General features: G+C 45.6%; 1 protein-coding gene and 1 long non-coding RNA gene across 47 annotated transcripts in view; one reads left to right on the forward strand and one right to left on the reverse strand.

The window, feature by feature from the left end:
* SIPA1L1 (signal induced proliferation associated 1 like 1) overlaps window positions 1-15,336 on the forward strand; it is a 378,935-nt gene extending 363,599 nt beyond the window's left edge. For 41 of the 42 annotated variants that reach the window (XM_013989146.2, XM_021099444.1, XM_021099457.1 and 38 more), the window contains 4 exons: window positions 8,574-8,720; window positions 10,091-10,205; window positions 12,646-12,727; window positions 13,386-13,720. In XM_013989146.2, the coding sequence (XP_013844600.1) occupies window positions 8,574-8,720; window positions 10,091-10,205; window positions 12,646-12,727; window positions 13,386-13,529 (488 nt within the window). In that variant the 3' untranslated portion in view covers window positions 13,530-13,720. Of the gene's footprint in view, window positions 1-8,573; window positions 8,721-10,090; window positions 10,206-12,645; window positions 12,728-13,385 lie in introns of all 42 variants that reach the window. The other variant, XM_021099427.1, reaches the window with a different exon arrangement.
* LOC110261627 overlaps window positions 8,727-23,808 on the reverse strand; it is a 35,551-nt gene continuing 20,469 nt past the window's right edge. The window contains exons 4-5 of one of the 5 annotated variants that reach the window (XR_002346001.1): window positions 15,966-16,110; window positions 8,727-9,207 (exon numbers count right to left, since the gene is read on the reverse strand). This is a non-coding gene — a long non-coding RNA (uncharacterized LOC110261627). Of the gene's footprint in view, window positions 9,208-11,168; window positions 12,042-12,687; window positions 12,807-13,544; window positions 13,649-15,965; window positions 16,111-23,808 lie in introns of those variants that run through there. The other 4 variants (XR_002346002.1, XR_002345999.1, XR_002346000.1 and 1 more) reach the window with 4 other exon arrangements.

Consider the following 23,808-nt stretch of genomic DNA (forward strand, 5'->3'; position numbering starts at 1 on the left):
TTGTCTAAGGCCAATATTTCCTTATTGATGTTTTTGTCTAAATAATCTGACAATTGTTGGAAGTGGTGTATTAAAGTCCCCTACAATTTTATTTTTGTCTACTCTCCCTTTAGGTCTATTAATGTTTGCTTTATATAATTAGGTGCTCCTATGTTATGTGCATAAATACTTACAAGTGTTACATCCTCTTGTTAAATGACCCCTTTATCATTCTGCGATGATCTTCTTTGTCTCTTGTTACAGTCTTTGCCTTAAAAGTCTATTTCCTCTGATGGAAGCATAGCTCCTGGAGCTTTCCTTTGGTTTTCTTTTGCATGGTATTTTGTGTGTGTTCTTACATGTGAAGTGAATCTCTTGAAGGCAGCAATTGGATATATCTGGATATTTTATCCATTCAATCACTCTGAATTGAAGAATTTAGTTTATTTAAATTTAAAGTAATTGTCAATAGGTATGTACTTTTACCATTTTGTTAATTGTGTTCTGGACGCTTGCAGTTCCTCTGATCCTTTCATCCTTTACTGTCTTCCTTTGCAGTTTAATGACTTTTTTTAGTGGCATGCTTTGATTTATCTTTTGGTATCTACTATAGACCTTTGCTTTGCAGTTACCATGAGAACAACCTAAGTGAATACATTCTAATGCTCTTACTTCCCCCCCATTTCATGTGTTTGTTTTACATCTTTTCATCTTATGTATTGCTTAACTCATTATTATGGTTATAGTTATTTTTACTACTTTCAGCCTTCATACTAATTTTATAAGTGGTCAGTTCACCACCTTTACCATGGATTTACTTCTTCCAATGAGACTTCTGTGTTAATACAATTTCTTATTACTAGAGTTAGCAATTTTTCTTTCTAGTTAAAGAAGTCCCTTTAACATTTCTTTTAAGGCCAGAATAGTAATGAACTCCTTTAGCTTTTGCTTATCTGGAAAACTCTCCATCTCTCAGTTCTGAATAACAACATTGCCAGGTAGAATATTCTTTGTTGGCCCCTTTCTCCTTTCAGCACTTTGAATATATCCTGCCACTCCCCTCTGGCTTGCAAAGTTCCTACTGAAAAGTGTGCTGATAGTCTAATGAAGGGGGTCTCTTCTACATGACAACTTATTTGTCTCTTGCTGCTTTTATCATAGTCTCCATGAGGATGTGGGTTCAATCCATGGCCTTGCTCATGGGTTAAGGATCTGGCATTGCTGTAAGCTACGGCATAGGTTGAAGATGCGGCTCAGATCCAGTGTTGCTGTGACTGTGGCATAAACCTGCAGCTGCAGCTGCAGCTCTGATTCAACCCCTAGCCCAGGAACTTCCATATGTAAAAAGAGAGAAAAAAGATTTTTTTTAAAAAAAAAAAGATTTCTCTTTAACGTTTGACTTTTTTTGGGGAAGGGGCACACCCACTGCATATGGAAGTTCCCAGGCAAGGGTCTAATCAGAGCTACAGCTGCCATCCTGCGCCACAGTCACAGCAACACCAGATCCAAGCCCTGTCTGTGACCTACGCCATAGCTCACAGCAACATGGAATCCTTAACCCACTGAGTGAGGCCAGGGATCGAACCCACATCATCATGGATCCTAGTCGGGTTCATTAACCACTGAGCCATGAAGGGAACTCCTGACTTTTGACATTTTAATCATGTGTTTTGGTGTGGTTTTCTTTGAGTTCATCTTTTTTGGAACTCTGTGGACTTCATGGATCTGAATATCTTGTTTCCTTCCCCAGATTTGGGAGGTTTTCAGCCATTATTTCTTCAAATAAGTTTTATGCCTTTTCTTTTCTCCTCCTTCTGGGAACCCCTAAAATGTGAGTATTGGTTCACTTGATGTTGCCCTGTAAATCACTTAAGCTACCTTCAGTTTTTCATTCTTTTTTCTTTTTGCTGCTGTTTGGCTGAGTTCCACTACCCCACATCTGACTTCACTGATCCTTTCTTCTACTTCATCTGCTCTGCTGTGGAAGCCCTCTAGTGTATTTTTCAGTTCAGTTATTGTATTCTTCAGCTCTTTAACTTCTGTCTGGTCCTCTCTTGTATGTTCTTTGTCTTTATTGAAGTTCTCACTGTGTTCATCCTTTCTTCTCCTGAGCTTTGTGAGCATCTTTATAACCATCATTTTGAGCTCTTTATCAGGTAAGTTACTTTTACCTTTGTTTCATTGAGCATTCTGAGTTTTTCTTGTTTTTTCATTTGGAACATTTTCCTTTGTTTCATCATCTTCCTTGACTCTCTATGTTGGTTTCCATGCAATGGATAAAACAGCCAGCTCTCCTAGTCTTGAAGGACTGGCTTCACAGAGAAGATGAACTTTATCTTTCTACCCTGCCTAGCTCTTGGTTATCTCTCAAACCTTTGTGATTGTCCAAGCAGCCTATTTCATTTTTAGCCGCCACTGGTTGAGGGTGTGGCAAGACCTTTCAGTGGGAGGATCTCAGTCATCACCTAGATTCAGGCTGATTGGAAATCAGAATCTCAGGCAGCAGCTTTTAAAGTCACAAATATGTACAGTTCTATGGGACCACAAGTATGAGCCCTGCTGGCAACCAGAGACAAGTGACCTGGAGGTGTCCCCTGGGTGACAGTTATTGGAACACTAGATGAATGTATGAGCTCCTTTCTTGAAATGCCTGTGAGCTGGGGCGAGGAAGTGCAGAGCACAAAGATTGAGTCCACTGGCCTCTGTTCCCTGAGAGCACTTCCCTAGGCCTCTAGATGTGCCACAGCAGAAGGCTGTGCCTCAGGCACAAACTTTACGACAAGCAAGTGGGCCTCATTCACAGAAACACTGGGGGGGGGGGGTCTGTTTCAGTCTGCTGTCTGGCAGTGCCCTGGAGTGGTAGCTTGCTGAGGACTATGTTTTTGGGTGTCAAAGTCCCATAGGACCCAGGAACATAAGCTCCCTTCATCTCCAGAACTAGGTGATCAGGGGGCAGCCTCCATGCTGCACCTGCAAAACTAGGGCACCAGATACAAACAAAGAATACCTGAAGCACGTAAAAACTCCCCTTTGGGCTGCTGGTTAAAAATACAGATTTATGGAGTTCCTGTCGTGGCTCAGTGGATAACGAATCTGACTAGGAACCATGAGGCTGCAGGATAAAACAGCCAGCTCCTGGCCTTGCTCAGTGGGTTAAGGATCCAGCGTTGCTGTGAGCTATGGTGTAGGTTGCAGACACGGCTCAGATCCCAAGTTGCTGTGGCTGTGGTGTAGGCCAGCGGCTACAGCTCTGATTAGACCCCTAGCCTGGGAACCTCCATATGCCAGGGGAGCGGTCCAAGAAATGGCGAAAAGACAAAAAAAAAATTTTTTTTTAATAAAAATACAGATTTAAAGGCCTAAACCAAGACATGCTGAATTTGAGTACTACAAAAATGTGATTTGGGGGAGTTCCCATCATGGCTCAGTGTGGGTTAAGAACCTGACTAGTATCCATGAGGATGGATGTTCAATCCCTGTTCTAGCTCAGGAAATTAAAGATCCAGTGTTGCCTCAAGCTGCAGCTCCAATTCAAACCCTAGCCTAAGAACTTCCATATGCCACAGGAGCGGCTCTAAAAATTTGAAAAAAAAATTTTTAAGGTGTGGTTTGGGAGTTAGTATTTTTACCAAATATCCCATCTGCTATTAGGACTGGGCAAATTTGGCAAACACCACATTAGTTATTAGAGAATTTTATCCACTGGCTCCTCTGAGCCACACCATTGTTCTGCCTTTCCTTGGTTGTGAGAACATCACCTGTGGTGTCGGCCACTCATTGGTTGACTCAGTCACTCATTCATTCATGCAGAGAGTAACTGAGTATGATTTTAGCAAAGGGCCATTGATGATGGGCACGTCCACTTTCTTCCCTTTAATTCACAAATGTCTTGTTTCCCTTCTGACCTTACTAGATCCCAGATTTATTAAGGGCCATATTGGAGGCTGTGGATTTAATTTTTTTTTTTCTTTCTCCTCTCTCTGTCCAGCTCCATTCCAGGGTTCTGCACCTACCCTCCCTGCTGTAGCCCAGGATAGCAGATACTTCTTCTCAAACTAGGGTTCCTGCTTGTTTATTATATGCACAGCTACACCCCCCACCTCCCTTTTGGGCTTTCTCCTTTGGGGAATTCTACTGAAGCTTTCTCTCTCTGTGTCTACATTCATACAAGTTTTCTTTTCCTTCTGTGTCTTCTCTGGAGCAGTATTTTCTTTCAGTCTCCTGCCTACCTAGGTTGCCTTTTCCCTGTATCTCCTGAGCTCTCAACCCACTCCTGAGACTGTCCCTCCATCATCTCTGTCCTGCTCCCCAGCACGGTCCCCTTCTCCTCCATCATCACTCAGGGGCCACACCAGCTCCCCCAACCCTCCCACTTCATGTCCAACTGCAGCTAGAACCTGGTTTCTCTTTGCTCTAAGAGGTCACCCTCAATGAATCAAAGTTGACACATAAAGTGACTTCTTTACCATCCAGACTCTAGAAAACCACCTCCTAGTGGTGCTCTGAATGGTAACCTTTTGAAACAGAGGAAACTCCCCTTCTCTGCCTGCACTGGGACCACTCTCCCTGAACTCCATTCCTCCTACTGCTTCCTGCCTACCATGAATGCTTATTTCACCCCCCTCCATTTTTTTTAACTTTTATAATGATAAAAATAAGCCCTCTCTGAAGGCCTGTCTGCATGTGTCATATCATGGTAGGCCCTGCATTCAAGGAGCTCACATACTAAAGGAACAGCCTGGAAATTTTCCTCCTACGCCCACTCACTGTCCAGCCGAGGAAGCCTAGGGTTGAAGGCTTGGAACTGAGGAAGGGAAGGAGCAGGCCACACTCCCTGAGCTCCTTCCCATCGCTCCTCTTGCTTCCCTGAAATCAGGCAGCAGCCACAGCAAGCCCACTCCCTAAACTGAGCAGTCCTTGTTGGGCTGATCTCTCCACCTTGGCCTTGTTGATGTGACCACCACAGAGGTGTGTTTGAGGAATGGGCAACTTCTTTGTTTTCCCAAATAGAAGTCTGGGCCCCCAAGATAAAAGGGAATAAGGATGGTGAGTGACACACAAAGTGGTCTGTTCTAAAGAATCTGGAGGGAGTTCCCGTCGTGGCACAACAGAAATGAATCCGACTAGGAACCATGAGGTGGCGGGTTCAATCCCTGGCCTCACTCAGTGGGTTGAGGATCCAGCATTGCCATGAGCTATGGTGTAGGTCGCAGGCATGGCTGGACCCTGCATTGCTGTGGCTGTGGTGTAGGCCAGCAGCTGCAGCTCCAATTCAACTCCTAGCCTGGGAACCTCCATATGCCATGGTTGCAGCCCTAAAAAAGAAAAAAAAAAATTCTGGAAAATAATATATATATTTAATATATAAATATATAACATATGAATATATATATACAACTGAATCACTTTGCTGTACACCAGAAACTAACATGACAGTATAAACCAGTGTTGATTTACACTGTTGTGTTAATTTCTGCTGTACAGCAAAGTGATTCAGTTTATACATATGCACTCTTTTGAAGTATTCTTTTCTAGAGTTCCCTTGTGGAGTAGCAGGTTAAGGATCCAGCATTGTCACTACAGCATGGGTTTGCTCTCTCACCCAGGAGGTTCCACATGCTGCAATCATTGCCAAAAAAATTACTTTCCATTATGCTTTATCATAGGACTTTGAATATAGTTCTCTGTGCTACACAGTAGGATCTTGTTGATTATCCCCTCCATGTATTATAGCTTATACCTGCTAACCCCACTCTCCCACTCCATCTCTCCCCCAGATCACTCCTGTTTGGCAAGCACAGGTCTTTTCTCTGTCTGTGAATGTGTTTGTTTCATAGATAGGCTCATTTGTGTCATATTTTATATTCCACATATAAGTGATATCATGTGGTATTTGTCTTTCTCTGTCTGACTTACTTCACCAAGTCTGATAATTTCTGGTTGTATCCTTGTCGCTGCAAATGGCATTATTTCATTCTTTTTAATGGCTGAATAGTATTCCATCATATATGTGTACCACATCTTTTTTTTTTTTTTTTTTTTTTTTTTGCTCTTTAGGGCTACATTGCAGCATATGGAGGTTCCCAGGCTAGGGGTCGACTCAGCACTATAGCTGCCAGCCTGCACCACAGCCATAGCAACATAAGATCCAAGCCACGTGGGCAGCCTACACCAGAGCTCACAGCAATGCCGGATCGTTAACCCACTGAGTGAGGCCAGGAATCCAACCCACAACCTCATGATTCCTAGTCGGATTCATATCTGCTGAGCCACGATGGGGACTCCTGTACCAGATCTTCTTAATCCATTCATCTGTCAATAGACATTTAGGTTGTTTCCATGTCTTGGCTATTGTGAATAGTGCTGCTTTGAACATAAGAGTGCATATATCTTTTCTTTGGATAGATGCCCAGGAGTGGGATTGCTGGATCACATGGTAACTCTATCCTTAATTTTCTGAGAAAGTTCTATGCTGTTTTCCATAGTGACTGTACCAACTTTACATCCCACCAACAATATAGGATACCCTTTTCTCCACACCCTTTCCAACATTTATTGTTTGTGGGTTTTTGTTGATGGTGGTCTTTCTGGCTGGTGTAAGGTGCACCTCATAGTAGCTTTGATTTGAATTTATTTAATAATTAGCAAAGTTAAGCATTTTTTCATGTCTCTGTTGGCCATTTATATTTCTTCTTTGGAGAAATTTCTGTTTAGCTCTCCTGCCCGTTTTTTGATTGTGTTGCTTGCTTGGTTTTTGTTCCTGAGTTGTTTGAGCTGTTTGTTTATTTTGCCCTTCAGTTTGCCTTTGTTAATTAAACCCTTGTCAGTTGCTTCATTTGAAAATATCTTCTCCCGTTCTCTAGGTTGTCTTTTTGCTGTATGATTTCCTTTGCTGTACAAGAGCTTGTAAGTTTGATTAGGTCCCGTTTGTTTATTTTGGGGTTTATTTCTATTACCTTGGGAGATTGACCCCAGAAAACACTGGTAAAATTTATGTCAGAGAGTGTTTTGCCTATATTTATGCTTCAATTTAAAAAAAATTTATTTCAGGAGTTCCCGTCCTGGCGCAGTGGTTAACAAACCCGACTAGGAACCATGAGGTTGCGGGTTCGATCCCTGCCCTTGCTCAGTGGGTTAACGATCCGGCATTGCTGTGAGCTGTGGTGTAGGTTGCAGACGCGGCTTCGATCCAGCGTTGCTGTGGCTCTGGCGTAGGCTGGTGGCTACAGCTCCGATTCGACTCCTAGCCTGGGAACCTCCATATGCCACGAGAGCAGCCCAAGAAATGGCAAAAAGACAAAAAAAAATTTTTTTTTTCAATGATTCTAACTATTCCTGGTGGGAGCAAGTTTAAATAGGACTGAGTCTTTAATTTCCATTTATTCATAATTCCGCTAATTTTAAGCACATTAATAACTAGCAGCTGCACTTCAGAGCAGTTCTTTATATGATTTGAAAGGGAAAACAAGCACTAAATATACTCTGGTTTATAGGCTATCAAAATTGACAATACTTTTTAAACAGGTGTTTCTGGAATCACAGACTTCAGCTGAGAGCGTCACCTTTAGCTCTGTTTGCATGGATTTTAGTGTTACAGTCACACTGTGTGGGTGGCCCTTCTTGTGGGGGCCACGCTCTGCCTGCTTCCACCCCCGCTTCTGCCCCATCTAGAGGATCTTCATTTCCTGAGCTGTGCTTCTCTCTTCTCTGCCCGTATGAACCTGAGCAGTAGCAGCTCGCCCCCCACTGCACAGAGGGGCTCATTGCACCCGTCCCTCCTATCCCCAGGCCAAGCAGAGATTGAATATCTGTATTTTTTTTAATTGTCACCTTAGAAGGGGCTTGGGAGGTTGGACTGCTGTAATCCCAAACTGAGGCCGAGAGTTGCTTAGCATATACTTGGGAAAGAGAAGGATGCCAATATCAGTGAACCCATGTTAACTCAGGGGACCCAGTACTCACTCTTGACTGCACCCTGATTCGGTTCTCATGCCACCCCGGCTCCATCCAACCACAAAAACCAGTGGGCTGTCCCTGGGATACAGGAAAGGCTTGGGCCAGGAATGTGTCTGTCCCTCAGCAGCCCCAGGGATGCAGGGCACCCACAGGGAGGGCAGTCAGGTCCCAGGTTCCAATGCAGACAAAGCTTTAGTATCCTCCTCAAGCAGGCATCCACAAGCCTCCCTGGTCTGGCTGCAAAACCCAGCTCTCTGCTGAGGTCAGCCTCTTCATCCAGCCTGAATCCCTTGACTCTGGGAAGAAAGGTGAGGTGCTGCACTGCCCTGGGTACCACTGTAGACAGACAGTTTCCACAAAAGCAGACACATTTCCTCGGTGCAGAACTAACTTTTCCAAAACTCAAGCCACTAGAAATGGGACAGCAGAATGCTATGAAAAAAATGAATTGAGATTGGAGGAAGTCAGTGCACAGTTGCACTCAGCTTGAGAATGGCCGCTACTGGCCTGTTAGAATAGCGACTGATTCCAGGTAACAGATGACTTACAAATGTATTGTGGTAACGGGAAATGGTTTATATTTTGAATGGCACTCCGGAGGGCAGGAGAAGCATCTTATCCTTTGTCCCTTCCCCCAGGAGAGTTCTCGGCTTCCGATAGCTCCCTCACCGATGTCCAGGAGAGCCGAAGGCCGCCCATGCCCGACCCTGGCCTGATGCCCCTGCCTGACACTGCTGCGGATTTGGATTGGTCCAACCTGGTGGATGCTGCCAAGGCCTATGAGGGTGAGTCCGCTGGGGGTGATCCAGGTTGGGCACGCTGAGGGTGTGAGCAGTGAGAGCACATGCATTTCACCAGCACAGCCGGGAACCACTGAGCTAGCAGTTCTCGAACATCCAGTGGGGGCCCACACTGTCGGATTTAATCAAGTGGAACCCAGTGTCTCCTCTACAGAGGAGTTCATAACAAGGGTGCCTCGCCTCCCTGTATCTGGGAACGGCAGAGTGCAGGGGAATCCCAGCTGTCACTTGGCTGAAAAGAACACGTGTCCAGAGAGAGTCTTTCATCACATCATAAAGACATCATTGCTCAACACACACTTGGATCTGTTAGGATGCTTGTCCTGCTTGGCCCAGACCAAGTGCGCCGTCTGCCCTTCTCATTCATCCCTCCTGTGGGTGGTAGTGTGTTCTCTGCCTGCACTCTTCCTATGCTTGCGTTAAGCTGCTGGTCCTGAAATGCAGCCCTGTAGACTGTTGCTGACCTGCTCTGCTAAAATAGAAAAAACTAAAAGTAATGCTCTGTGTTGACATAGGTTGTCAATCATCTTTTTTTCAATAGACTGACTCCCCCGATTCCCAAGGTTGTCCCTCCACACTTGTTGATGCTAAGATGGTCCTTGTAAAATGATGATACTGCCAGATGACTGGTTTTTGAGTTTTATTTTATTGCCCTTACTGGATAAGTTGCTATTCTGTCAAGCTCAAATTTTGGGGGGAAATTGACTAGACCTGAATTCAAAAGTCAGGCGGCCATGCAGCAGTGAATCCCCACTTTAGCTGATGGAAATTCACCAGGACCAACTTGATTGGAAATTGAGTGACCAAGGGGTTGGTCACTCTCATGCATATAAAATCAAAGTTTTGGCTTTTTAGTAGGAGATTTGATTTTGCTACTTGACTCAAGCTTGAAATTGTATTTGGAAACAGAGAGTGTGTGTGGACTTAGGTTGAAGCCCACCAAGGTAGCCAGGAGTCTTGTGGAAAATGTCCTTGCAGAAGCCTCAAGAAGCTTAATACGAAGAACCCTTTTATGCATTTCCTGTCACTGAGTGGGGAGCCTTGGTCTGGAAATTTGGCACAAAGCCTATTTTGAGGGAAACCATTTAATAAACCATTTACTTTGATGAGCAAGCAAAAAACTGGAAGAGACACCGATTCACAACAACTATATTTAAAATAAATTTAGCTGGAAGAGGAGAGCAGCATTGAAAACAGTAGAAATTTTCTCCTACTCGAGTTGGGCGATAAGGCTTCTGATGCATTCCTGCCCCTTGAATAGATTTGACTGTGCATGTAGGACATTTCTTGACTTGGTAGAGAGGCGCCAGGATGTGGTTCCAAGGTTACTGAATGGCTTCTTCTCTCCCTTCCAGTCCAGAGAGCCTCGTTCTTTGCTGCTAGCGATGAAAACCATCGCCCTCTGAGTGCCGCATCCAACAGTGACCAGCTTGAGGACCAGGCTCTGGCCCAGATGAAGTCTTACAGCAGGTTGGTCCCCCAGTGGCGAGGGTACCACTCTGGTGATAGCAGGTGGGGGGAAGAGGCGATGGAGGCCACCTGGATGAGCTGAATGAAGTTTATCCGTGATGCCACTTTTACTTAGAATGCTTTATAACGAAATACTCTAAACACCATTGAACAGTTCTTGGTGACTTAAATGATGTATATTCATAATTATGACTTCAATGCCATAGTACAGTTACGTTCTAGGGTTTATTAGGTAAGGTAAGTCACTCGTGCTAAATATCCTTAGATGCCTATGCGTGTAGTCCTTGAGTCTGGGTTTTGAGTCGCTTCCCCCGCTGACAGTTGGTCATGCTTGTAAATGTGCCTGCATCTTAGCAACTCCTAGTGTCCTACTTCAGACCTACCATCAGAACTGGGTCACCTCCGAATAGTGAAGATTTATGCAAAATAAGCAAAAAAAGCAGTAGTTAAGAGTATGGGCTATTCTGTTGGTTATGTCGAGGCTGACTTTTCCATTTTGCCTCAGCGAGGTTATTGGATAAATGGGTGATGTTCCTGTGCCTTAAAGTATCCCCACAGCCACCCATGGACACACAGTAACCACTCCTTGAAGCAGAGTAATTCCACCAGTTTGACGGCTCTTCTTTTAAAACCTCTCTTGAGAATGGTTAAGAATGCAAGTATCTATAAAGCTTGGTCAGGACAGCCAACAACAGGAAGAGGAAGGTTGTACAGATTTGCACACATGCACACCCCGGGACGTGTGCTTCTGCGGACTTCCTGAGCCGGTCTGCAAGGAAACCCTCCTTGTGGGTAAAGTGTAGGAGTGACGCATCATTTGTTCTGTGTGCAGCACGCAGACGCTGCAGGCATCCTGTCACTGGGACAGCTGGGGCAGGTGGTTAGTTGAGCTGCTGAGAACTTTTTTTAAAAAACTGTGGCGTCAGGGGAGAGCCCGAAATGGCCCTTCTGTAGGATGCAGAGCAGTGTGAGTGAATGAAGACTGTTCTCCCGAGAAGGGATTATGAAACAGTTCCTAAATCTCTGTGGACGAGTAAGAGGAGGAGGAGGAGTTCTTTGCTCAGTGTGGATGAGCACATGCAAATGGGGTTAAATACGTTTTTAAAGATGATCGGTGCGCTCGCAGACACGCACTCACTGTGAGAATCTGCGGAAGTCAAGATAGGCTGCTGAGAGCCACTACCAGTCTGCAGTGGCTGTGGCAGCCCTTCCAAGAGCAGAGACGGTGGACTCGATGGCTTGAGAAGGACAGCCCTGCCCCCATCTCTCAGCCTCAGCGTTTCGGGCAGCTCCACCCTTCTTCTGTCTTGTCTTTGGCCTTCACCCGGTCAGCCATGCCCTGCCTGTGGGGCTGTGGCTTGCACTTGATTGACCACTTCCCTTTTAAAATCTATTCGCTGTCAGCTTTTCATCAGTCATCCTGTCTTAGACGTTTGGAGGTCATTGTCATTCCATTTTATTGGCACCCTTGTGCCACTCTGCACCACTCTGGGCTCGCTGTAGATCCAACAGCAGCAGAAGACATTGGCACCGCTTATTTTAGGTCAGGAATTCTAACTCAAAGTTTATCTCGTGACTCCAAGATTTCAGAGGCACCACCTTTGACATCTAGAAAGCAGCAGCTGCTTATGTTGTCTCAGTGGAAGCCTTGAGCTTCTTGGTTGTGGGATGGAGGCGGTGTTTCTGGGTGAGAACTCTCCCGGAAACATTTCAGGGCTTGAATTCAAGGAGAGGAGAGGGCGGGAGAAGAGGTGACAGGGTCTCCAGCCCTTGCCCAGCTGTGCATTCTGTCCAGTGTGGCCTCTCATCCTCTCGCTCCCTCCTTTGGGCGCTCCACTGGCATGGCATTTTTAGCAGTTCAGAGGAAAGGGAGAAAATGAGAAATTTGTGGCCTTTAGAGTTTGCTGATCATGATAGGAAAGAGCTTTACGGCATTAAGACTAGACTGACAATCTTCTGAAAGATGGAGTCTTATTTTCAGAATAGTTAAAGATACTTAAACTAGCTTAAGACAAGACATGGGCAGGATAACGTAGCTGCCCCAAGCGAGAGTCGGTGCCCGCCCTCCCCAACCCTCTTGCACGCACAGGGGCCACTCAGGGGACAGGAAACATTTCGCTCTTTGACAGTCATGTCTGCCCAAAGTCCCTGTTGTGCTGCCAGAGAGACCGCTTTTACTTATTGTCCCATATTCTTTTGTCACAAAGATGCAGCCTCTTTAACAAAGGAAGCCATTGATGGGCTGCAGTTCACACTTTTGTTAAGATAACCATTTTCTTTTTGAAAATGAAAATGCACTGTTGTGGCACCATACTGAGTAATTGTGACATTGAAAAACATAAATACAGCCACTTCCTTAAAAAAAAAAAAAAACAAGGCCCAGGTAACCCAGCCGTGGAGGCTCCTGCCAACGTGGTCTCTTGTCTCTTGTTCCCCGCAGTAAAGATTCCTCTCCCACTCTGGCTTCTAAAGTGGACCAGCTGGAAGGGATGCTGAAGATGCTTCGAGAAGATTTGAAGAAGGTAAACACATTCTCACAGCAGGCTGTCCGGTCCATGCCAAGTGCCCTTGAACTGTGAGAGCCCTTTATCAGTAGTGTTCCTGGAATAAGATGTGGGCATTTTCCCTCTTTTCTTGGTACCCACATGTTTAGGGGGCCGCTTGGAACTTGGTTCCCACTGCCACACAGTGCAAGAAGGCCTTCATTGTCCCGTGTACAGAAAAAGCATTCCCCTCTTTTCTGAGTACCTTCAAACCTCAGCCAGCCCACTCGGAGGCCTCTCCCCGCCTCCTCATCCCTGGGCCATGACCCAGCCCCACCTGTCCTTACTGTTATTTGGGCTTTTGCACAAGAGAATTTTTCTGTTAAGACAGCAGCCACCAGACCGTCATCTCCATGTAAGACAGCCCTTACCCCTTCTAATTTAACAAAGACATTAAACTACACAGTCCTGTATTTACAGTCCAAAATAAACCTCTAGTGGATCTCTCTAGCAGTCTTGTGCCCTGGGAGAGAGCATCTGAACGCCCAGTGCCAGCCACGGAGACAGCAGCGGCTGTTTAGTGGAAAGAAGGGGAAGTGGGCGAGGGGTGCACACGGATTCACAGCCACTCCCTCCAGCTGCTGGGCTGGGCTGGGCCACTCTCTTAAGTTCCTTTCCGCTCTGCCCACTCTTCCAGGAAAAAGAAGACAAAGCCCACCTCCAGGCGGAAGTTCAGCATCTGCGGGAGGACAACCTGAGGCTGCAGGAAGAGTCCCAGAATGCCTCCGACAAGCTCAAGAAGTTCACCGAGTGGGTCTTCAACACCATAGACATGAGCTAGGCCAGGAGGGGGGCCACCCGCCAGCGGAGGCCTCCTCAGCCCTCCCTCCCCAGCTCCCGACTCGCCCCCTTTCGGGGAGTGCACACCACGACAATTGCAGATCAACAATCATTATCTGCCTTTTGTAGAAAAGAGAAAGAAAATGGTAAATAAAAATTTTAAAAAGTAAAATAAAAGTTTAACTGCTAAAATGTGAATGTCTATTTTTTTGCACAATATCTTTATCTGTTATGTATTTAAAAAGAAACTGGGCCCAGGGCCAGGGCCTCCCCCTGGCCCATCTCCCTCTTTCCATCAGCTCTTTCTTATTTCAGGTACCCCGAGCTTTCCCTTGTTATTCTGACAAATGTCATTGTTCCTAGGAAAATAAAGTTTTCAACTGTTTATTTGGGGAGGGGGATTTCCTTACCTTCATTCCTACAATGCCTGGGGAGGGAGGTGCTTTTAGAAAATGCCTACCTCCCTTGAATGGCCTGTGCATGAGCCAGTGATGTTTGTCCCTGTCTCACAGAGATCAGCAGGATGGGTTACTTAAGGGTAGCAAATGAGTGAACCAGAGAGCAGCAGAGCTAGAGCCTGCAAGCCAAGCCGCGCCCCTTTTCCATCCTGCATTGTGACAGCACGACTTCCTCCTTCCTTCCTGGGGAGATGGTCCAGGGCTCTGTGCTCCTCGGCAATGGAGCCTTTTTACCTGGCTTAAGTAAGTCCCTCTAAATTGGAGTCAGCCTTTCTGTGTCTTCCTGCTTCCCAAAAGTAATCAGTTTCAGAATTCCTCCAACTTTTGACCAAAATGCATACAAATCATAGGTTTATTTTTTTGGAGATTTTTAAAGATAACCATGTGGCAAAATAGTATTTGTAGCGCTCTCAAAATGATTGTATTAATACATCCTTCTCTCCAAAGCAAGGCTTTACCAGTATTTGTAACTAGGAAAAGCAAACGTTAAATTGTAAACTTTAATATTTCCTTGTTCGGAGCAATGACTGTGATAGCAGAATGGGCTTTTGAGACCTGCATGTCCCAGTGTACAATTTCAGCCCAGCATTTTCTGCATCCTCGTGTGGCCGTCCACAGGATTCTGTGGCAGAAGTGACTGATGTGCTGTTTTTCTATCTAGTGATGCAGCTGCTTTGGGCCCCTGGCCATTGTTCTAAAGCTCTCAGTCCTGACAGCACAAGAGACACTAGGTCACCAGTGTTGAGAGACCCCAGGGGAGGCCCCGGTGGCCTTGTTTCTTGCCTTCACAATGGTCATTCAGTGACTACCTGTGCCCCTTTCAGTGGCAACTCTGGTCTAAGGGAACATTCAGCCGTCTAGCGGCCTCTGCTCGGACGTTCCCTGCTCCGAGTAATCTCAGCCCATTCCTCTCTCCATCCCTGAAAGAAAAGGGACGGCTGGCCCTCTCTTCTCCCCCACCTGCATCACCAGGCTTTTACGCTACAGCATCAGTCATGATTGTGGTTTAACCGTGGGATTTTTTTTTCTGGTGACATTTCTACCAGGGAAATGGGAAGATTTCCGAGTGCTTTGTGACGATCTCAATTGTCTGTCTCTTTCTCTGACTTGTATGAAGGAGATTGTACATTGCCTGATAGCTCTTTGTAAATGAGAACTAGCGCTAACATCCAAGCATTCTGAAGTCTTGCTTGTCCTTCTGAGTTTAGGTTTTATTTTTGTTTTACATTTTGTTTGGGGACTTGGGGCAAGCTATTTATTAGAGTTTTGCAACAGAGTTCTTGTTCAAAGCCTTTGAGGACTACTTGTAAAATTCAAACAATAAAATTCATTTTAAACGCTCTTTTAAAACGCTTTCGTATTCTTGCTTCAGCTTTTCTTATTTGAAAGACTACCCAGGAACTCATGGACTCTCCTGCTATCCCTGTTTTTCCATTGGATGCCTTAACACCCAAGATGATTCCTACAAGGTTATGCCTTTTAGACTTTTAATAAGCTTTCTCACTCTCTGGTCACATGTCCATAGAGAGTTCCTAATTTGCCTTCTCTGCTTATGATTTAATATTTGCAGAGCACTGTAGAATTAGTTCCCTCTTCATTATCCGTGTGTGGATCATCCTGAGACCAGCACATTTTTGGACTTCGCTACTGCCTCTCCCATCTCTCAGTGTTAGATGTCGTATGCCTAGGGCATACCAATGGCTGTTAATATTAGGGTGTGCAAAATATAATTAGAAAAGTTAATCTACTGAAAAAAGTCACAATGCATTCCAAAGCCAAATGGAACCAAATTTTTGAAATCTACCACGTCACTGTTCCTCTCCAGTGGTGCAGCTAATTGAGAGCTGCCAGTTGAGTTTCTTCCTTTTCTCTAGTTCAACAGTTTCTACAGATTTGAGAATTACAAGACAGTGTATGACCGAGTGCCGCAAGATGCTCTGATTAGCAAGCTAAGCAAGTCTGTACACCATGATTCTTACCTGGTCTAGAGGGTTTTTACATTATTTCTGAAGGGCTTGGATGTGGGTTGGGTGTTCCTGGGAGAAGATGCCACTGAGCTACATTGATGGAGGGTCTTCGGCCTCGAGCTGACTGGAGGGGCTGATTGGTTGTGCTCCAAGTCTGCTGCAGGGGAGAAACAGATTGGGTTGGGTTGGATACTAATTCCAGATGGATAGAAACAGTACAAGGGCAAAGGCAATAGGCCCAGCAGGGGTAAGCAATTTGCCTTTAGTTAAATCTAAGATGATGAGCTGAAGAGATTCCCATCTCACAGTAGATCTATTCAAGTAACTGTGTTGGATAACTTTTTCCTATGAATTATACACCATTTACAAGGAATCATACTCTGATTTAAAAAAAAAAAAAAAGACTTTTGTCTTGGACTCAAATTCCATCCATTATGGAACAGCTGTGTCTTTGGGTAAATAACCTAAAATCTTTTGAGTTTGGTTTCCTATCTGGTAAAATAGTAATAGCCTCACTTTGTCCTAAGGATTAAGTGGGATCATATGTGAAAAGCCAGTGACTGGCAAATTGCAGTCACTCGATAAACCCGTCTCTCCTTGTCCTCCAGCTCTAACATGTTGAGGCTTTTACATTGTTTCTCCAGGAGAGAGTCTTGACCCTGTAACAGAGGAGAAGGGGAGGGGAGAGCTGGAAGGAGCTTGTCCATGCTGCTTAATGTCGGTCAGGTGCTTTTAACCCTTTGCTGTGTATTTTAGAACAGCGACTCTCAAACTTGCGCTTTCATCAGAATCATCGGAGGGTTTGTTAAAATGTGGGCCACCGGGCTGCATCCCCAGGATCTGTGGCAGGAACACTACAACTCTCCAGGCGATGACTTAGAAGCAGAGTTTTGAAGAAAGCATTAACAATAGGATATCCATACCCCATTAATAATTAAAAGAAACAGGTGCTACAGTGCAAGGCTCTTAACCATGTCCAGATACCTGAGTATTGTTTTGACAGGCGAGCTGATCAGAGCTCCTCGCAGGGAGAGATGGACTGAAATTACAGCTAAAGGGAGCTTAGGTAAAATAGGAACTTTTTCTTTTTACTAAAAAGTTACTTTAGAGCCCCTCTGCATGGAACTTTCTGCCCTTGGCTATTTTAAATTCCTCTGTTACTCAGCTGTGACTGAAGTGTCCTCACCACCACTAATGACATGAGGCGAGTTACCAGGTGGGCAAGGAATGACCTTGGTGACCTTGAGGAGCTGCTGGTTTGGATGGCTGCGGAGGAGCCCTCAGCCAGGCCCACAGTGAGTGGCCACGCAGGCGTACAAAGACTGGGAGACTTGGTCCCAGGCTAGGAGCATTGACTTCCACTCGCTCATTTCCAAGTTCAGCCAGCCTGCTTACCCCAATGGCCAAGAACCTACCAAACCTCAAAGTTACAAGACAAGGAAATTTCCCGACTGCCCTCCTACCTGCCCAAAGTTAAGGAACCTTGACCTCAATCCTCATGTTGCATCACAACCCGCCTTCCGTGCTGTCCAGAGAGAAGTTAAAGGGTTGCTTGTCCTCTGCATCCTTTAGATAATCTGCAGCTTAGACTTGAAGGCACTGTCTTTCTGAGATCATCGTAACCTGGCTTTTATTTGCTACCGCTCTGTCCCCTTACTGTGCTCCTTTCCGCGGACCTCCTGCCTGTCCCCAGGAGAGCCTGCCAGTGTCGTTCCCTTCCGTTTCCTTGTCAGATTAGCCCCTCCAGGCCTCCATCCTTGACAGTCCAACATCTCTTCTCATGCCTGAGAGAATCTGAGTCATACACCTGAGACACAAGACAGCTCTCCCTTCCCCGTTTCTCCTTACGCCTCTCATATTGCCTTCAGCGCACTTGCCTTTGGTCCTGGGAACACAGGCCCTTCCATCAGATGCTCTAAATGAGCACCTCTCATTATGCCTCTTAAAGAGCCTCCTCGGCCAGGACAGCCACACCTTCAAATACATGCAGCTCATTTTGTCCTTCAAGTTCTATCTCTTGCAACCCATTTTCAACCTAAAAGATCTCCCAGACAAAATCCCCTAAGCTTTAGGGCACCTTACTCAGTGTCTAGAGGAATGCTTTCCCTAAGGGATCTCAACACACGTTCTGGGGATGACCCGTCGCTCCCTTTCCTTAACAAAAGTGCTGTCTTCCAAAGGGGCTGATCGCCCACTTTTTTTTTTTAGATCTTACTAGAACACCTCTGAATCGCCAACGAGGCCCCCCCCCAGCTGCACTTCTGCTACACATTTCTATAATTAAGCATGTAAGAAAAAAGAATCACCAAAAAAGACTCTCCGCCAATCAAATCCACCTCCCTTAGCCAAAGTATAGATGGCTTAGGAGGGCACGAGTTCTGCGCAGCTGACACTTCCACCCCCTACTGCCTTACGTGTTCCCAGCTCACGGCACATGTTTATGTCACTCGACTGGTAGGCAGACATTTGAATGAGTGGCCCTCAGGTCCCATTGCCAAATCCAAGGAAGCCAGTTCCTTCCCCAACACCATTCCCGTAATGAATACACACCCCTATCTTCACCTGCTCTGTGTTCCTGGGAGTGAACACGCTGAGAAAATACATTTAAGGAGTTTTATTCAAGTTCAAATAGCAAGCTAGACATGGCTAATAAAGTGGCCTGGAGGCAGAGTCCTTCAGTCACCTGTCTTAGTGAAGAGGTGGGAATGGATTTATAACTGACCTAGTAATTTTTCTAAAGCGCTTAGGGGTATTTCAACACAGTTAGCTCTCTTAAGCAGCTTAAACATTGCTCTGCCATCCTAAGGCAATGAATATGTTTAGCAAACTGTTTTATTTTAGTTGGTACAAAGATAAACTCAGCCCCACGTAGGGACATATCAAATGAATGAGGCTATGCCTGTTAAAGCATGTGCCATAAACACAATCTAGCTTAACAGTGAAAATTCCAGGTGGAGTAGGAACTTGAAGTACATTTACATGCACTGGAAACAAGCAATGCTACCTCAAAAGAGAAAAGACTGGGAGTTCCCGTCGTGGCGCAGTGGTTAACAAATCCGACTAGGAACCGTGAGGTTGCGGTTCGATCCCTGCCCTTGCTCAGTGGGTTAAGGATCTGGCGTTGCTGTGAGCTGTGGTGTGGGTCGCAGATGCGGCTCGGATCCTGAGTTGCTGTGGCTCTGGTGTAGGCTGGCAGCTACAGCTCCAATTGGACCCCTAGCCTGGGAACCTCCATATGCCACGGGAGTGGCCCAAGAAATGGCAAAAAAAAAAAAAAAAAAAAAAAAGAGAGAGAGAAGAGAAAAGACTGGGTCAGGGGTAGGAGTTCGAGCTTGGAAATACAGAACAGCTGGTCACCATCTTTAAGTATTTGACCCACCCTAATGTAAAGGAGAAACCAGCCTTGATCTCTGTGGTTCTAGAGACAACTGGGAGCAGTGGATGCAAGTTACAGGAAATAGATTATGTCTCCAAGATAGTTGATCAGTGATGATTGTGTAGTTTCTGGGGCTTGAAGCCAAGAAAAAATTCAGGCCAGGAACCTCTTTAAAAAGATGCCACCCCCTCACCTGTCCTAGCGAACTCTGCTCTCTTTACATGAACTTGGAGTCATGAGTCAGACTCAAGATGGAAAGGGACCTTCAGAGTTACTGTCCTATCTCCCAGCAGGCAGTCCCTTCATCGTCCAGCCACAAGTTCAGCTACCTGGGTTTGAGCACCTCCACTGATGAGGGGCTCACTACTTCCTGAGACAGCACATTTTATCTTTCCATTTCCTCTTTTTAAAAAGTGCCTCCTGGAGTTCCCGTCGTGGCTCAGTGGTTAACAAATCTGACTAGGAGCCATGAGGTTGCTGGTTCGATCCCTGGCCTTGCTCAGTGGGTCAAGGATCTGGCATTGCTGTGAGCTGTGGTGCAGGTCGCAGACGCGGCTCCGATCCTGAGTTGCTGTGGCTGTGGTGTAGGCCGGCAGCTACAGCTCTGATTTGACCCCTAGCCTGGGAACCTTTTATTCAGGGAAAATTCATTTCCCTTTAATCTTTGTAACTTCTCCCAGGCCTACCACTTTATACACAAACTAATATACACTTCTCTTCCCAGGTAATATCCATTAATATATTGAAAAGTTGGAAAATATCAAGTCTCCCCAGTGTTGTTTCTTCCCCAGGATAAAAAACTCTCTATTCTCTCAACCTGTCCTCATGCATCATGGTTTTCAGCCCCTTCTCCTCCATAATCTATTCACACATAATCTGTATCAGGGACATAATTCCTTTACATGCATTTGCTCACTGGGTACTCATAACAGTCCTGTGAGGTAGGTGCTATTATTGCCCCCACTTTACAAAAGCAAGAAACCGAGGCATAGGGAGGTCAAATAATTTGTTTACAGTGAAATAGTTGGTGAATGGTAGAGCTGAGATGGAAACCCAGGCCTCTGATTTCAGAGCCAATATTTAATCTGGGAATTCCCACTGTGGCTCCATGGATTAAGAACTCAACTAGTGGAGGTCCTGTCGTGGCTCAGTGGTTAACAAACCTGACTAGTATCCATGAAGACATGGGTTCGATCCCAGGCCTCGCTCAGTGGGTTAAAGATCGGGTGTTGCCATGAGCTGTGGTTTAGGTCCCAGATTCGGCTCGGATCCCAAGTTGCTGTGGCTGTGCTGTAGGGCAAGAGCTACAGCTCTTATTTGATCCCTAGCCTGGGAACCTCCATATGCTGCAGGTGCAGCCCTAAAAAAAAAAGAACCCAACTAGTACCCGTGAGGAGGATGCCTATTCGATCCCTGGCCTCACTATGGGTTAAGGATCTGGTGTCACGAGCCACAGTGTAGGTCACAGATGTGGCTCAGATCTGGCTTTGCTATGGCTGTGGTGTAGGCCAGCAGCTACAGCTCTGACTCAACCCATAACCTGGGAAACTGGCATATGTTGCGGGTACAGCCATAAAAAAAAAAGTAATTTTTACTTTCTCAATTGTATTGGTCCCCACCGATGGGGTCCCTGCATGGCCTGTTTGTTTGGACCCTCACCATAGGCATCTAGAGACAGCGGGTATCACCAGCCCTGGACCATAGATAAGGTGGGGCTGGGAGCAGGGAAAGACAAAACTATCCCTAAAGGCCAGAGGACTAAGAGGAAGCCATCTCTTCTGGGGATGCTTAGCAGAGGGAACTTTAAAAGCGCTTCAACATTCTCTCTTGTACAATACAGGTGAAGGGGTCATCTGGCGCAGGCTACCTGGATGCCTTGCTGCACCTTGGTAGGTGGAGAATGGCTGACCAAACCTGGCTGGCCAGGTGGGGTTCTTGGTGAGAGGAGGATAGGGTTACCTTTTGAGTAGCCATTTTCACAGTGGCTGGTAATTCTCAACTTCACCCCACCCTACCTTCAGGCTCTCCTTTTTTTAAACCAAGAAGTATTTGCTTAGTGGAAGCCAATTAAAATCTTTAAGACCAATTTCTAAATATTGTATCTAACACTCTCCTCCTTAGGATAAACTGCAACAGTGTTAATTTCACACCCTGGTCTAATCAGATCTCATTATGATGTTGCTGTAATAATCTGCTACCAGTTTTGTATCCTTACCAGCGAGCAGATAGGTGTCTTGGATTTCAAAGCTGGTCCCTGTTTTAGGCAATCAAAAGACAAAAATGAGACTTTCAGCTTATAGTTCTAAACCCATCTGTTGGAAAACCATGCCCAAGGTCCTTGCAGTCTGCTTGCTAAAGCAACAGACTGAGAGGAACAAAACAAGCCCGGTTCCCAAGTATAAACCCAGGCAAAAGTCCAAATGCCTCTGGACTGACTGCCGAGGTTGCAGCAGGACACCTAGGAGTCCGTGTTTCTGGCCAGGACCTCGTCCTTCAGCCACTGTTCCGTGTATCTATGGCCACTTAAACTACTTCATACTTAATTGCTTAAAACCACCACCTTTTTATTATATATTTCACAGGTGAGGAATTTGGGCAGGGCTCAGCTGGGTGACTCTTCAGCTCCATGCAGCATTAACTGTGGTGACTCAGTGGTACTCAGCTGGATTGGTTTGGAAAGTCTAAGACAACTTCACTCATGTTCCTGCCTATCAGTGGGAATTGGGGAAGTCTGAGCCTGGCAGGGTCCATTCCCCTTTATAGCATCTCAGAGATTCTACTTGGGCTCTTTCTAGCCAGCGGTTGGGCTAACATGGTACATGGCTCTAAGAGGTCAAGATCAACACTGGCGGTCTTCTTAAAGGGTAGGTTCAGAAATAGCTTAGTGTCATTTCCTCATGTTTTGTCAAGCCCAGAGGCATAGGGAGGGGAAACAAACACACCCCGTCTCTCAGTGGGAGACTTGTCAAAGAATCTGCACCATCTTTAATCTCCCACAATGAGCCTCTTCTCCTCTGTGTCTTCATGTGATCAGAGCCATTCTCCCTTCACACTCCTGAATCCTTAAGACCAGAATAAAAGGCTCAGTTCAAGATGGTGATGTAGAAGGATTCTGAGCTCACTTCTTCACATGAACATGCCAAATCCGCAGTTACATATGGGAAAATCTGCTCTGAAAAAAGCCCAAGAACTAACTGAGTGACTCCTACACATGGGAAAGGAGAAAAGAAAAAAACCCACATCAAAATGGGAAGGAGAGGCTGAAATACAGTCTCTCCATAAACCCACCCTCCAGCACAGTGACCCACAATCAGGAGGAAACTCACAAACCTGATCTTCTCCTTGAGGAGCAAAGAGATTGAATCACATATCTGGCTTCTCAGCTTTTAAGACCTACACCTGAGAGATGAGCCCCCAAAACATCCAGCTTTGAAAGTCAATGAGGCTTTAAAAAGTCCATGACAGATGATTGGATTAAGAAGATGTGGTATGTATACACAATGGAATACTACTCAACCATAAAAAAAGAAGAAAATAATGCCATTTGCAGCAACATGGATGGAACTAGAGACTCACATACTGAGTGAAGTCAGAAAGAGAAAGAGGAGTTCCCGTCGTGGTGCAGTGGTTAACGAATCCGACTAGGAACCATGAGGTTGCGGGTTCGGTCCCTGCCCTTGCTCAGTGGGTTAACCATCCGGCGTTGCTGTAAGCTGTGGTGTAGGTCGCAGAGGCGGCTCGGATTCCGTGTTGCTGTGGCTCTGGCGTAGGCCGGTGACTACAGCTCTGATTCAACCCCTAGCCTGGGAACCTCCATATGCCACGGGAGCAGCCCAAGAAATAGCAACAACAACAACAAAAGACAAAAGACAAAAAAAAAAAAAAAAGAAAGAGAAAGAAAAATACCATATGATATCACATATCTGGAAATCTAATATAAGGCACAAATGAACCTTTCCACAGAAAAGAAAATCATGGACTTGCAGAATAGACTTGTGGTTGCCAAGGGGGAGGGGGAGGGAGTGGGATGGATGGGGAGCTTGGGGTTAAGATATGCAGTCTACTGCCTTTGGAATGGATTAGCAATGAGATCCTGCTGTGTAGCACTGGGAACTATGTCTATTTACTTATGATGGAGCATGATAATGTGAGAAAAGATAATGTATATGTGTATGTATAACTGGGTCACCATGCTGCACAGTAGAAAACTTACAGGAAAAAAAAATTTTAAAAAGAAAGCTAATGAGGCTTTGTATCCATGAGACATACAAGGCTATAGTGAACTGAGAAGCAGCCTTTAAAGGGTTTAGGTGCAGTCACTTCCATCCCAGAGCTCAATGCAGAGGCTGCCAACTGAAAGGCACCCAGACTTTCTTTGAAAGAGGCTTATCAGTTCATCTTAAAGCAATGGCCTGAGGAGCAGGCATCTCATTTAATATACATTCAGGGATCTACTGAACTACTGTCCAAAGATGAAAG

The sequence above is a fragment of the Sus scrofa genome, chromosome 7, assembly GCF_000003025.6.
Source record: "Sus scrofa isolate TJ Tabasco breed Duroc chromosome 7, Sscrofa11.1, whole genome shotgun sequence".
NCBI classification, from domain to species: Eukaryota; Metazoa; Chordata; class Mammalia; order Artiodactyla; family Suidae; genus Sus; species Sus scrofa.